Source organism: Pleurodeles waltl, chromosome 12 (genome assembly GCF_031143425.1).
Source record: "Pleurodeles waltl isolate 20211129_DDA chromosome 12, aPleWal1.hap1.20221129, whole genome shotgun sequence".
Classification (NCBI taxonomy): domain Eukaryota; kingdom Metazoa; phylum Chordata; class Amphibia; order Caudata; family Salamandridae; genus Pleurodeles; species Pleurodeles waltl.
The window spans coordinates 304,220,455-304,235,908 of record NC_090451.1 but is presented as its reverse complement, the minus strand read 5'-3'; the positions used below and the strand labels follow the sequence as shown (position 1 = coordinate 304,235,908).

The window sequence follows — 15,454 nt, the reverse complement described above, 5'->3', positions numbered from 1 at the left end:
ATCTATGAAAGTGGCACAGGGTCTTGAACTGAATCCTTTCAGCTACCGGGAGCCAGTGTAGGGAAACAATTCCCGGCCGTATTGAATATTGTTTAGGAATATCCAATAGCAGACGAGCCGCTGCATTTTGTACCCTTTGCAATCTCTGAATTACATATTTCGGGGAACCAATAAACAAAGCGTTACCATAGTCAATCCGAGCACCAATCAGTGCCTGGACAACCACTCTTCTAGCTGGGAAAGGTAAAATAGTTAGAACCTTCCTCAGGGTCCTTAGCAGAGCAAAAGCAGTTCCTGCTATTCTATTCGCATGTTGGGCCATTGAGAGAAGGGGGTCCAGCCATACCCCTAAGCTTTTAATGAGGCCTTTGGGGGGAGGGGGAGGGTCGATACTCCTCTCAATAGGCTGGAGTTTAAAGGAGGAATTTTATTTCCAAAAAACATAACCTCAGTTTTGTCATCGTTAAGCTTTAGTTTACTATCAGCCATCCAGCTTATAACTGCTTTCATACATGGACCTAGAGCTGAGCCCATATCTGGGTGGGAATTAGAAAAGGAGACTATCAGCTGCGTATCATCTGCATATGAAACTAGGTTCAATCCGAAAGGCTCAACTATGCCTGCTAATGGCCTCATGTAGATGTTGAAAAGTAATGGACTTAAGGCCGAGCCCTGAGGAACACCACAACTACTGAAGGTGCTCCTAGAAATATACTCTCTATCGAGTACCTGAAATGACCTCCCATATAAAAAGGAGCCAATCCAGTCTAACGCGGAACCGGCAATTCCACATCCTTGTACCCTTTCTATGAGGATTTTTAAGTCAACTGTATCAAAGGCCGCACTTAGGTCAAGGAGGATAATCGCGGTTTCCATACCTATATCCATCCTCTTCCTTGCCTCTTCTGTTATGGCGATCAGAGCAGTTTCTGTACCATGTTTAGGTCTAAAACTCATCTGGGTAGGATGTATAAGATTCTTTTCTTCCAGGAATGTGGATAACTGAGCATGTACATGTTTCTCCGCCAGTTTGGCAATTAGGGGCAGTAATGAGATTGGTCTATAGTTGCTCAGGATCTTGGGATCTAGGCTGGTTTTCTTCAAGAGTGGCTTGACAATGGCTTGTTTCCAATGGTCAGGCACTATGCAGTCCCTCAGAGAGGTATGAATAAGATTCTTTATTATCGGCCCTACTACTGAAATTCCCAAGGATAGAATTTGGGGGGGGGCAGGGTCAAGTGGGGAGCCCGATTTTGTTGACCTCAATAGATTGGTAACTCTGTCCAAACTGATGGAAGTAAAGTTTGTAAAAAGGGTTGCCTGCCCAACCTCTTGGCTTATTCTCTTCTGCCCTTTATTAGGGGAATTAGGAAAGGCTAGGTAAATATTCTGGATTTTATCCAGAAAAAAACTAGCCAGATCTTCTACATGTTGTTGGGGGGAATCCCTAGTTTCTACTTCCTCTCTTGGATGGATCAGATCTTTTTGACAAGTGAGGCAGATTTTTTTGGGTATAGATGCGACAATGCTGGTTGGTAGGAATTTTGTGGATTCCTGCAGATTCCGGAAGGTTCCATCACAAAAATGTGGGGAAAATGAGTGATTTCAAGTAAAGTTGAAAGTTTGCAGGGCATTGTGGGTAAGAAAATGGTGCGGAGTGCATGTGAAGCACACCACCCTGGCCTCACCCATATGTTTAGTTTTCAGATGTGTCTAGATCTCATAGATTTTTCTAGATGGCAGCGTCCCAAAGTCCAAAAAGTGCAGCCCTCACAATTCCAAGTGGGACGATTTTGAGAGTTAGCCAAGCTCTCATGGCCTAAATGTAAAATCAAAATCTGAAATAATCCAATTTCCTCTTGCTTGCCGTTGGGATAGGATCTTTTAATGTGTTGGGGGTGGAGAAGAGCTAAAAGACTGTTACCCCCTTCAGTTGGGTGGGGGTAAAACCATGCCCATACTGGTTGATAGCCACCACCCCACTATTTTTTTTTTTTTTCATTCTGTGGCATCTAGTAGGCTTTCTGCTGACCCCTCCCCCCCGGGGAGTGGATGGGGGGTAATTGCCCGATCTGCCCACCGATGGGTAGAACAGCTTTTCCCCATTTGTTTAGGGTGGGGGTATGTCCATACCCCGACCCTCCCTTTTTTTTTTTTGTTTTTTTTTTTTAATTCTTCCCTGGTGTCTAGTGGGCTTTCTGCCCCCCTTGGGGGCAGATGGGTCTTACAAAAATAGGCCTTTATGCCCTCAAAAGGGACAGGACTGGCCAACAGTAATGTGACCCCATGGGGAGCAACCCTTGCCCAATGGGCTGCCCCCGCAAAAAAAAACACACACACCAATCTCTAGTGCCTAAGTGGTTTCTGCCCCCCTTGGGGGCAGATGGGCCTAATATAAAATAAAGTAATACATAAATACGAGAGTGGGGGGCAGGGGGTAGGCCACAGGGGCAGGCCCTGCAGCTAACCCCCCTACATGCACCCAACTCCACACAGTCTTTTGCCATGCGCGGCAGACGTATAGTGTGTGTGAGTGGGTGAGTTCCCCTCCTCCCCCCAGTCCCCCTTATTGCGCGTCCCTAGTTACCTACCTGCGGCCAGGCCCTGCAGCCAACCCCCTATAACCATCCAACCCTGTGCCACGCAGGGCCTTTGGCCAGGTGGGGCATGGGTTGGCCATGGGGCCTGCGGCCAACCCCCTATAATCGCCCAACCCCATGCCACACACAGCCTTTGGCCGTGAACGGGGCAGGTTGGCACCAACCCCCTATAACAGAGATCTCCAACCTTTTTTGTAGTAAAACCTACTTATGTTGGTGAAAGTAATCCAGAGCTACAAATATTATTAGAATTTTAATACTGCTCACATCAGACAAGTTCACGTTTGTTTTAAATATAAACTTTTCTATTTTTGTAGGTTGGACTACACACAGGAGAGCTACTAGTAGCTCAAGAGTTAGTAGTTGGATACCCCTGCCCTATAACCACCCTACCCCGCATCACACACAGTAGTTGACAAGAAAGAACCCACTTGTCACTACATGAGATATTGTGCTTAAAAAGGCAATGAATACAAACACCTCCATAAAGCATTACAGATAACTTTTAAAGGTGGAAATGGAGAGAAAACACACTTGCTTTGCTATGGCCATGCCCACAAATGTAGACTGATTAGTACTTTACAGAAGTGGAGTTGCAACTTAGGCACCTGCTTTGTTTTTATCTGTTAGTGCTTGCCACTGAGGTTTAATTTTTGTAAGATGAGCATCGTGCCAGAATGAATCTTGACATGCGTACCCAAGAAGAGGCCACCTTTTTCTGCAAAATGTCCACCTAACTGCAAAACTTTCTACTGTTAATTAGTGACAGCTTCCTCCTTGGATAAATGTATAGTGCATCTCCTACACTACAGCTGCATAAAGGACGCCGAGGAAATATCTATGGGGACTGCGGAGGAGCCTCAAGCCCACCGTGGCCCCATCAGCTCCAGACACCTGGCATTGCTCCTGCAAGTAGGGAGCTGCTTTGAAAAGCTATGACTATTAAATGTGATTTAGAAAACAGGCTGTATTACTTTATATGTAAACCAACTTTCATGTAACAACACCATTTGATTGTCTACCTGTGGATAAAGACCTCCAGTGCTTAATTACCCTTATTTGGGTTTTAAGTACTATACATGTATCAGAACTCAAGTTCAAAACTCGCCAGTGGATGTGCAATATTTATTCTTTTTTTAAAATATTCTTTTGATTGAGAGTTTTGCATAGAAGTAATAGATACAGGGAAAAGTAGCAGGGTCATACATCCATTAGAGCATGAGTAGCACCAACCAGTATCAAACGTAGCAGGTATTACATATTATTTAAAAAGCAATGGAAGTCCATGGAAGTCAAGTCTCACGACTAAGAAGTGCAGCACAACAAGTACCCACTCCTTAACTTGGAGTGGGGAAGGGGTCAGAAGCTGCACGGCAGTTAGCGAGAGATAATGAAGGCAGTGTGGGGCCAAGGGGGATAGTTATGAGTGACTGTATTCAGGCCGTAGTGGGACAGGGAAACAATGCTCCGATATGGGAGGGGGACTGTGCTCTGCCCTTTCAAGGATATGGCTGAAGTCAGGGGCCGTAGTGAGGGGCAGGTGCCTAGGAGCCTTACAGGGAAGAGGTGCATGGGGTGGGTGCTGGGTACCGATCAACTGGGGAGCTAACTTGTGGAAAGTGAGAGAGTATGGTGTCCCATAACGGATGCCAGCAGATACGCCTAGCCTCCACATAGCTGAAAACCATACCTTCTGCAGTTACCCAGTTCAGTTCAGCACAGCTCCGTACCATGCCACTGCCGGAGGTGCGTTGTGTGCCTTTCAGTTTATGGTGTGTGCACATTTGACTAGTAATAGGGCCAAGCTAGCAAGCCGGTAGAGAGTTACATGGCGCTTACGGCATTTAAAGATGCCCAGAGAGCTGGCATCCCAGGTGTCACGGTTGTTAAGTTCTGTGACGTCTCGGAGAATGGTGTGTATATCCTGCCAGAAAGGGTGGAGGACAGGGCAGGACCATAACATGCTGAAGGTCTGCCTTACCATATCTGCAGTGGGGGCAAGTTGAATTCGCTGTGGGCAAGTATCTGTTAAGTTGTGCTGGGGTGAGGTATGCCCAATGTAAAATCTGGAGCTGTAGATTTTTAAAACTCTCATTCCTGGAGACATAATGTGGGAATGGTAGTGCCCAAGCCAACTCCTTATCGTTGAACACCTTCCCGATATGAAATCCTCCCACCCGGTCCAGAGGGGAACCAATGAGATGTCTGGCGACTGCAGAGCCCTTTCTATAGCCGAGTGATCAACTGATGGCCAGTTCTAAAAGTGAGTAGGGTCTGTAGGACATTATGCATAGGGGGCTCCTCGTCTCATGTTCCCCACAGCCAATGATCGATCATGGTATCTAGAAATGCATCCAGTTGTGTCGGTTTCAGCCCAACGATATTTACTTTTTTTCGACATAGAATTTGAAGTCGTTGCTCTCTGCTCCTTCCTTCTGTCTTTGGAATGGAGGTTTCAAACCACTATTGTGGTATAAAGGTGAAGTAGGAACGGGGGTCTTCTTTATTAAGACCTTTTGAGGCTCGGGTGTTGTAAAGAATACTTCAGCTAGACACTCGTAAAGGACCACCTTGTAACCCTGTTTGCTGCAATGGAGTTCCATCCTCTAGTTCAGCCCCAAAGTTATTTAGATTGGAGCTGGTGTTTGAGATTCAGTGGCTGTTTGTGTTTCAGGTGTATATCACGGGAATTGTTGTACTTATCTTGTCAATTTAATTTGCAGAAACAAAAGCTCCTTGATCAGATTGGAGACCGACGCCTACCGTATCTAACACCAAAGCATGAAGGATTCAATCAACTGGTAATTGATGAACTTGTGAACAAATTATCCTATCTACCATGTGGTAAACGTATTATATATACCATGCTTGTACACCTGTTTTATGATTCTACCCTTTTTCTTGTGTATTATCCTCCTGCAAACTGCGTACAGCCTGCTTCCTAAGAACATGGTTTAGTTGTGAGAGAAATATTCTGGAAAAAGTAATACAACATTTAACAGAACATGAGACAAGTACACAAAAATTACTGCTAGGCCTGGGGGAAATTGGCATAATTTTCTTTGTAGGAGTTATAAGAAATTGATTAAAAAAATATGCATTACGATGCGAATTGCTAGTTGGGAATTTTGTTGTACTTTTTTTTTTTTTTGCACAAAGTGCACCCACTCGCCTGTTTTAGACACAAGGAAAGCATATCGTTCTGTTCATTCTCATTTTCCCTTGCTTCTGTGACCCAATCTTTACTTGAACAAAATCTCAAACATTTCGTGTACCTAGAAATTCAATGAATTACACACAGTTATGCTGGTATAAAAGACATTTCACCCAGGCCTAATCAGTTTATTGACTACATGAACAACAATATTTATAACTCTTCTAGTTGGTACTTATTTTGTTTATTGCTTTATTAAATTTACTTTTTTTATGTATGTCGCAAAACTACAGATGTAATAATTTTTAAGTGCTGCTGTGCTACTTGCTTCTTTTAGTGTCGAGTGCCAATCTTAAGGCTGCTTCCAGGTGTGGTTTTTGTTACTGAACTGCTGAGGTAATGTACGTGTAGTAGTGCTTCCGAGGTTAAACTTTGTGAAGTAGCAACACAGCAGGAGCAAAGAAAACCAATCCCCAAGCATCTTCTGAACCCCATTCCCAGAACAATGTTTCTGTTTCTTGAACGGTCCTTTGTAGAACCCTACGGTAAACCTAGCCTGGAACCACTCCTGCTTCCCACGGCCACCTCTTGCTCCATGTGGATTGGGCCAGTGCACCTTCTTGATTCCTTCCTTGGAGAGAACCCTCTAGTTTGAGCTCAACAGCCAGAGACACTGTTTCTTTTTTCATGTTAGGTAAGATCACACATCTGTTCTCTTAAGCACAATGGAGGTGGAATTTAATGTTTTTCGAGGAGTGACTTGAACACAGCCAGTGAGGATTTTAAAATGTTATGGAAAGTCTGAACACTGGATATAAGAAGAGAACGTAATGCTCAGAGAAAATCAGTCCTTCTCGAGACTATACATTAGCTGTTCCTCCGTTCCCATCTCGTTAAAATTTGTAGTATTTGAGCACTCCATAAACAAGTTGATATTTGTGTATGGCAGACACATTTTCTGGGGCTAGGCTTTGAGTGCCAGGATGAAGGAGTCTCTTTTGCCACAAGACATTTATAGAAACTTACTGTGCAGCTGGCAGCATTTCTGGGTGTTTTATAGTGGGATCCACCTTCAGCAGAGTGTGAATTGTGAAAGCTCTTACTCTCCAATGCTGTCTAGGTCATAGATTCTTTACTACTGGATTATGGTGTCCTTTAACAATGCCGTGTAATGTGGTAGCTGCAAATGTCCCCAGGGCTTCTTTTTTTAGTGTAGAGGAGGAGTATAGAGACTCTGGTCATTGCCCAGCAAGACGTAGTAGTAGCAGAATATCGGGTGCTTTCTATTGCTTGTTGTAAAATACATTTTAGGTTAGGGTTATTCTAGGCCTGACACACTCATGACCCATGTTTCAGCTTGCGGATACTTAATTTTTGGAGAAGTTCTACACTCATGCAAGGGTTAGGCCAACATCTCCTCTCAATATTTAAGTCTGCACTAAGATAAGTGTATCAGATCCCCAGTATGTATAGTCCTTTTGGATATGTTTGTACCAGTGCAGGTTAAAGCCAAGGCAAAGTATTGGCAGAAATAAAAGTCTTTCATTAAAATGTTTATTTAAAGGAAATACAACATTTACTCTACATTATATAGTGCCATATGATGCGCTGTAAATTGTCCAAGAATATCTAATATGGATTAGTCACAGGAGTGAGCTTTCTAGTTCTTTGTTACATCATAGTGATATATCTTGCATTAGTCCCGAGAATTATAAATGGTTGATTTCAATGTAGCCAATGCTGGGATCGCCCTTTGGATGGCATGCACGCTTACGGCTTTCTTCAGGCTCAGAATGTTGATAAGCTTTGTAAGGAATGGGTTAGGATGAAATCGGACTGAAACCTTGAGGTTCTTGGAAAACATTCATGCTAAATATATATTGGTCATGAGATAAATGCCCTTTTTGGATAATGTCACTGTGATCTGTCTTGCAGTCTAGAATGGACCACAGTGACATCCAAAGGGCAAAACATGTTTTGGCTTCATTGAGATCAGTCATTTATAATTCTGTTGCTGTAGCAAACAGTTGTTTATATTGGTAGGTGACCTCTGGGAAGGCATGTCATCAATTAAGAGGGTTGCCTGACATGTCATTGGATTCTGACTCCCCACATTGTTGCCCATATGTCTCCCCAGTGAGATGCTACGAGGGAAAATTCCATGAGATATGCATCTTGTTACAGTTAGGAGCAGTGCATCTCCAGCACTTTGTGCCCTGTAGAAAACTCATATTGTGTAGTTTATCTGGGGACCAATAGCACCTGAGCAGGATTTTATAGTAACTCCACTTCATGAGCGACTCTCGGGACCTTATCGTGGTCCACCAAGTGCTCCTCCTATTCCTTAGTCAACAAATGTCAAGGCACTCGTGAATTAAAAGAAAACAAAGTCCATGTTCATATATGGTAAAGTCCTCTTCCAAGCAATCAGGTACAATGCAGACCGAGAAAAATTAACATGTATCCAGTTTATTCTTGAGGTCTGATATTCAAATACTGGTAAGACAGACAACAGCCAACACGTGTTTCGTCTTAAGAGACAATAATCTCAATGACTTCCTGAGGGCTGTAAAAGATACAATTATAACCAATATTATACACATACTATCTATGTCAAGTCTTAAAATATATATACAACAGATTAACAACTCATCTGAAAAAATCCAACACCAATACCCAAGTGACTTTGTGAAAAACGTCATTATATAAATCACCAACAATAATAGATGTGACCATTCGTAAGAGTGTCCAACAACAACACATGGAGCCACCCATAATTGTGCTTGTCAGATGGGGCCATTGAAGGGAAGGTGGGGCACAGGCCCCACCACCACCTAAGCAGTATGTTAGGTATGTAGTGTACAATACAATATGGATACAGTACTCGTAAAAAAGTGGGTTTGCAGAGTGTAGCACCAAAAACTGAAATGCATGGATGGGATTCTTCAAAACCCCAGCTTTAATGTGGGAAAAAGCATGCAAGTCGAGCTGTAGGTGTTAGTTATGTAAACATGAAGAAGCAGGTTCACTTGGTGCTATGAGCTGTGAGTGTTGGTTATTTAGACACGAATAATCAAGTTCACTTGGTGCTATCCATTTCTTTTGCAGATTTAATAACTAGAGCTGTAGTCTGACACTGATGAGGCTGAGCTGACTGGTATGACACAGAGACAACAATTTCCATAACTTTGTAAGACCAGTATCTCTGGGTGAACGTCTTATAATCAGTGTAGCTAAGAAGACCAGCATCAGGATTAATGGGTGCACTCTTGTTCCCATGTTTTTGCAAGTTTTTTGTGGTTACTGCACTTCTTATGATTTCCAGGTTAAATCTTTGTGTAACGTTAGTCACTCTTGTAGTGTCAAGTCAGAGTCTAACAGGGTTTGTTTCTTCTGATGTTGTTCCTCTTATTGTTCATGGGCCAAATCTGATCAATCTCAATTTTGTGCTCTTAGCAGAAAGTTAGAAGGTGAAAAATTAATCTAGTTAGCGATATTTTCTTGAGGACAAATTAATCCAGTAGGGATGACTTGGTTACACAGTTTGTCCTTTAGAACTATTGTTTTATCTAGAAACTCCTTACTATGTTACTCTATTTGTTTATCTATTCATTGAACAGTCAGTTTGAGGGTGGTAGACCAAAGTATTTTGAAGCTTGATCTGCAGGGATATACACAGTTGTTTCCTGAAGGTGGACATTTAGTTAGTTCTTTAGTCAGTTAAGATTTATTTTCATAGAACCACTTGTGCAAAGAATGGTGTATTGGCTGCACAGGTATAATTGGCCATAGTACCCTACAAGGGAAGGCCATCAGGATATCTGGTATAGTTACCAATGAATGCTTCTGTCCCCAACATGAAGATTCCAGGGATCCAATCATTCAGCCTCTATTTTTGGAAAGACAATTCTAAGATGGTCATCTTTTGTAACGTCGCTCTAGCCACAATTTATTTTCCGTTTACAGGTTTGACAACTTGGACAATGCTGAGCCATTCAGTCGGTTTAGGATTGTTTTCCTGTGTTTTCTTAGTGTATCCTTTCAATTGGGTCATACCTGTATTTGGGTGTGGTACTAGTAGTTGTTTTGAAGAAACATTTGACAAAAGCTTCTCATGGGGCATCGTCATGTCTTGCCTGCCATATTTATTGTAATTTTAATTGTTAATTGTATATATATGGTGCTTACTACTTCTTACGAAGTGTTGAAGCGCGTTGCTGAGAGTGGCAGGCTAGTTCGGAATGCAAGATTAGAATTAAATAGTAGATTAGTAATATATACTTCAGTTTTTTCTGGATTATTTGTGGTAAATTTGTTAAATTAATGCTCTCGAGTTCTCATGTGTTCAGTAGTGTTTTGAGTAATAGTAGAATAGTGGAAGGGGCAGGGGAATAGAATAGTAGAAAGGGGAAGTTGTGAGTTGCAATTGGGAGGTATGGACATGTGCATCTGTTGGGTGAATTGGCTATAAAGGAGAGGAAAGTTGGAAAAGGATGTTTGGGAGTTCAAATTAGTCAGAAAGGTTTGGGATGGGTCAGAGAGAAGGGGTGGAATAAAGTTTGAAGGGAACTGAATTTTTAAATTTTATTTTGAATTATTAATTTATGTATTGGGTTTATTTATTTTTTAACAAATAACTTAAAGTAACATAGACATGTATAGAGAAATACCCACACATCCATGTCCTGATTTGCATGCATACATAAAAATAAATACACGGCACAGTACAGTTTGCATACCAGACATTAGCCCATTCATTTATATATATACACACACATTCATATGTAGATAGAAGCAGCAATATGAACATGGTCCGATATACACATATCTGCTGATATCTTTCTGTTGGGCCCAGGTGAAGGTGCATTTGTTATCCCTGACATTCCACACAAACCGCTTGCATCACTTTGCCTTGTGTAGCTTGTATATCTTTTTTTCGTTCTGGTATGAATCCTTTTCTGTTGCCTGCTTTAGCTCTTCTGGGGGGGATAACATTGCAACGCCCAATTACTTTGGAGTGGTAGCGGTATACACTTTTAAACTCTGGTAACTCTTTTGCGAGGCCAATGGCTTCTGACAAATGTTGCGGGGCCCGACCCTTAGGGTCGATCGTATGAAACAAAGTCGCAATCTTGTTTCCCTGGAGAGATTCATTTTGTATCCCCAGAGATGCACGTATTCACTTCCAAAAAGGTATTGCTGCTAGCTAATGTAGAGATGCAAAGCTAGGACGAGGCAGCATTGCATAACCAAAAGCCACACGTTAAAACAGGGGGTGGGTCATCACAACCTGGAAGAGGCATTGCAACTCATGAAAAATTGGAAAAATACAGTTCTGCTTTCCTGCTGCTGCAAAATTTGTGAAAAAAGTGCCCTGGGTTCAAAAACAATTGGTGTCACAATGGAGCAACATGAAGTATCAATTATCAGGCTTAACTCTTGTGTTTTCTACGTGAGTACAGAGCTGCCCTTGGCCTGAGCATTTTTAGCCTCATAGCACAAAGATATGTAATAGGAATAACTGAGATTTTACATATTCCTATTAGTATCAAAAGGGGTGTGCCAGGATTCTATCCTGGAATCCTCTGTCACTGAAGGAAATCTGACATTGATACATCAAAGTGCCTATTGTAACGTTAACTAACAATATGGTGCTTTGGTGAGGACTGTTAACGTTCTTCATGTATTGCCATTTTTTTGTTGATACATGTATATATAAGGGGCCTCAAATTATATGCAGCCACAGTGACTATATTATTGGCTATTCTAGTTGAAAGTTTGGGATTGTCTGTGATTCTTGGTGGGTGCAACTGGGAAGTGGTTCAGGGAGAGAGAGAGAGGCCGACAGATGAGTAGAAGTTGACAAAGGTGTTACCATTTTTGATTTCTCCGTTTAAAAACAATACTTTTGGATAGATTTTGCCTGAAAAGAACCCGAGTCTGTGTGCTGCAAAAGTGAGGAATTTTAATTTGATTTGCTTAATCTCTGTTTTTTCTATAGCGCAGATTTAGCAAAAAGGCAGCAGGATTATGTTGTCTATAGTCTAATTAATTTTGATGGCTAGGTTTTAACCTGTGAAATTTCCCTATGTGACAGGCTACCTACCACCAGAGGTCAGACTGGAATGGAACAAGAAAACAAATGTAGCTCCCTACTGCAGGAGACAAATTGCAGCTGGACATCTCTCCTGCCCGCTCCTTTGAAATTACTCTTGTTTCCGCGAAATACTGAAGCCACTGTAGACAAAGGCAACTGGCACTGCTGTTGAGAAATTACAGCAACCAGTTGGAACCAGATACTTTGCTGTGCCATGAACTATTGTTCTGAAGAACCCTTTTATAAATCGAATATGCATTTACTGGCAGTACTTCGAACGTAGAGCTTAATTGTCTGAGATTGTTCATAACTGCATTTGGGTTGTTTGTGAAATAAGAGCTGGGGTATTGTGCTTTACCACTGAAAAACCTGTTGGATGCCTAGTTCACTGCAAGGACTGGAGGACACCATATGAAGCTCCATCTCTCCTTCACACATGTTATAGTTCAGTGAGTTGATGTGGCACATCACCGACAGGATGACCAGTCTCGGTTCGAAAAGCTGCCCATTTTAAGTTTGGCATAGGTAAAATAAAACCTAGGATGTGCTCATCGCTCTCTGAATTGACCAAAAGGCTCCTTTTGCACAACAGAACCTCAAATGGATGCTCACCGTCCTCCTGTGCAGAAGAAAATCTTAACCTTTCCTAACCCCATACTCCTATCCCATTAAATACATTAATTTGTTGATAAACATTATAAATTGAATGCTCAAACACATCCCGATTAATCTTCGGCAACAGTAATTTATCTTCCTAAAACAGTTTTGTCTTCTTTTGCAGCTCCTCCCCCAGCTTTGAAAAGTTGCATAACATTTCAATCCTCTCCTTTACGTTAAGCAGTGAAAGGACTTATTGCCTCTCTTTCTTCCCCTATATGGTTGCTTTTGCCCCTGGAAACACTATTGGGCAAATTTATGAAAAGTGGCGCTTAATGTCATGATGCGCCACTTTTCTTGCACCTCATTACGCCCCACTTAATACCAAAATGTATGCGCCATTTTTTTTTTGACACAGCGCACCATGACGCACGTTGGGGAAATAGTGTCATACATTTTTTGATGCTAGTTTGGCGCTTTGCACGATTAGCGCCAAAAATATTGACGCTAATCGTGCAAAGTGACACGAGGCCCATTGAAAACAATGGGAGCCTCATTTCAACACCTACCTTAGGCAGGCGTTAAAAATGACACTAGAAATGGTGCAGTGGAATCTAATAGCTTCCACTGCCCCATTTGTCTGTGCCTCCTAATGCTGGAATGTCCCCCTTGCATACTTTATGCCTGGCTCGGGCATAATGTGGCGCAAAGGTTTACAAAGTGGCGCAATGTGTGCATTGCGCCACTTTGTAAATATAGTGCAGCGTTTTTACCAACCTAACAACACATTAGCATAAAAAATTACGTGAATGTGGCGCAAGATGGCACTAAGGGCTTTTTAAATCTGGCCTTATATGTGATGTTCAGTCTGGTGTAACCTTTGTCAGTCCTCTTAAATGGAAGGACATAGTAGTCACAGTTTAACCAAACATCTTGGAGAGGGCAAGGGTCCCCACATTTATAAAGGTAGCTGTCTTTAGTACCCTGTATGTGCGATATTTTAGTTATCGTGCAAATTACCCTACGTGGTTTATTAGCAGCTTTGGTTTTGATTACACAAAATCAATTTTCACAGATTCAGGTATTAACCAGCAGAAAAGGCAATACTGGTTTAATGATTGGGGAAAGTTATATATTCCACTGGGAACTGATCAGCTGCATGAGGTTGTTGCTGCTGTTGAGGGAGATAGTCCAGCCAGAATTGCCATGCCCGGTCCTCCCCAACTGGAACACAAGCAACCACAGACAGCTGTTACCCTTGTTCAGGGAGCACCTGATCTGACAGTTCAGGCTGGACTTTTGCTATTGGAGGAAGGTCAAGACTGATTTGCATCTGCTGGGTCCAAATTGAGGTAGCATATTGTGCAAAATAACGATGGACTGGAATGTGGCCCGAGTAATTACCAGTGGCAGAGGGTAATTGAAGCAGTCCATCTTTAACTTTATTGTATACTACAGGAAGCCCTAAGTGGGATGAGACTGAGAAGACTTGGGTCCTGTGCACACTAGAACCAAGCTATACCCAAGTGGTGAATATGGGAGATGGGCTGCTTATGGTCCTGTTCAGAGAGGACCTAACCTCACAGTTTGGGCTGGACTATTCCTATTGGAGCTGAGACAAGACTGATTTGTATAAGACTGGGTCCAAAATTAGGCATGACATGCAAAACAAGGATGGACTGGGATGCAGCCCTGAGTAATTGCCAGTGGCTGAGATTAGTTCAAGCATTCCATCCATAATTTTTTTGTATACTTCAGGTGTAGTTTTAGGCAATTGGTCCTTCAGATTCTAACCAGATGACCCCTCAGGAGTGGTACAAAGAATTAGTAATTAAACAAACAAAGAGCCCTCCAATGACGGAGAGGTATAGTATGTGGAAGGCTTCCACTCAGCATAATCAGACTTTAATTTTGCCTCATATAAAAGGTGAGTGCCATTTGTGCTGCTCACAAATCATTCCATCACAAAAATACACCAGAGTCTGATATCATTCGGTGATTGGAGGACACTCTTACTGTTTTCAATTGTAAGCAGTATTCCACTTAGCACCCAAGCATTGCAATACCATATGCCATTCATATTTTCTCAGGGCCTTCAAAACAATGGGGTTTATACTAAAAGCAGCACCACAGACATAGAGGGAATGTGGAAACCTAATATGTATGTAATCCTTCACTCAACTTCTTTCCAAAAAGGACAGATCTTGAGGCATGCCCACCAGATATTCAGTGTCTCCCCCAGGGATACGCAACCTTGCTAACATCTAAGAGAGGCATTATGATACATGCAGTGTAATCGGGAGGGAGTATCATGCCATCCACACCACACTTTGTAGTAAATTTCCCTGCTGAAAGTAGATATGGTGGAGGAATGAATATCCCTGACCAACAGCTCCCAATATTTTGCTGTGAATCATTTCCCTAGAACCTGATCCTATTCTGTACTGTGTTTCTATGTAGCAGGGGCCTCCTGTGACAATAGTCAATAAAGGTATAAAATCGTGCCCTGGGTGCCTGTCGGAGTAGGAAAAGGCATTTCAAATGGAATTTTACCACTAATAGCCACAGAACCGATGGGTGACCCCAGTGCCTAATCAGAACACTGAGCAGCTGTTCTGTCTCAGGTGGGGCAAAAGTTGTCTTACACAGAAGAAAGGACTTGAGAGACGTCCCTTCATACATATCAGAAATCAACCCACAGTGTCAAGGGGCATATTCTCCAAAGCAGGAGTGAACTCTGCATTGCAGTGGGTTGGAGTGTATGGTGATGGATGTGACACCGGTCCTCGGGACAACGTAATTATCTCATGTTTTCACTCTGGTCCTCAGAGGAGTACTAAGAAGAGCATTGGGGGACTTGTGGTGTTTATCCAGACAAGATCCCAAAGGGATCGACTTACTTTGTCACGATCCCCCTGATGCCAATTCTTTCAAGATTCTAACATGGACCCATCTACCACCATTCTCAACTGTTCAGATGCTTAGTAATGGGAAATGTTAGGTATG

General features: G+C 42.4%; 1 protein-coding gene across 7 annotated transcripts in view; it reads left to right on the top strand.

The window, feature by feature from the left end:
- FTO (FTO alpha-ketoglutarate dependent dioxygenase) overlaps positions 1-15,454 on the top strand; it is a 1,516,554-nt gene that overhangs the window by 351,179 nt on the left and 1,149,921 nt on the right. For 6 of the 7 annotated variants that reach the window (XR_011199794.1, XM_069216308.1, XM_069216311.1 and 3 more), the window contains one exon: positions 5,324-5,401. The exons of the other annotated variant lie outside the window; for it this stretch is intronic. Coding sequence is in view for 4 of the 6 variants with exons in the window: in XM_069216308.1 (XP_069072409.1) it covers positions 5,324-5,401 (78 nt within the window). In the remaining 2 variants the exon portion in view is untranslated. The remainder of the gene's footprint in view (positions 1-5,323; positions 5,402-15,454) is intronic. 7 annotated transcript variants of the gene reach the window in all.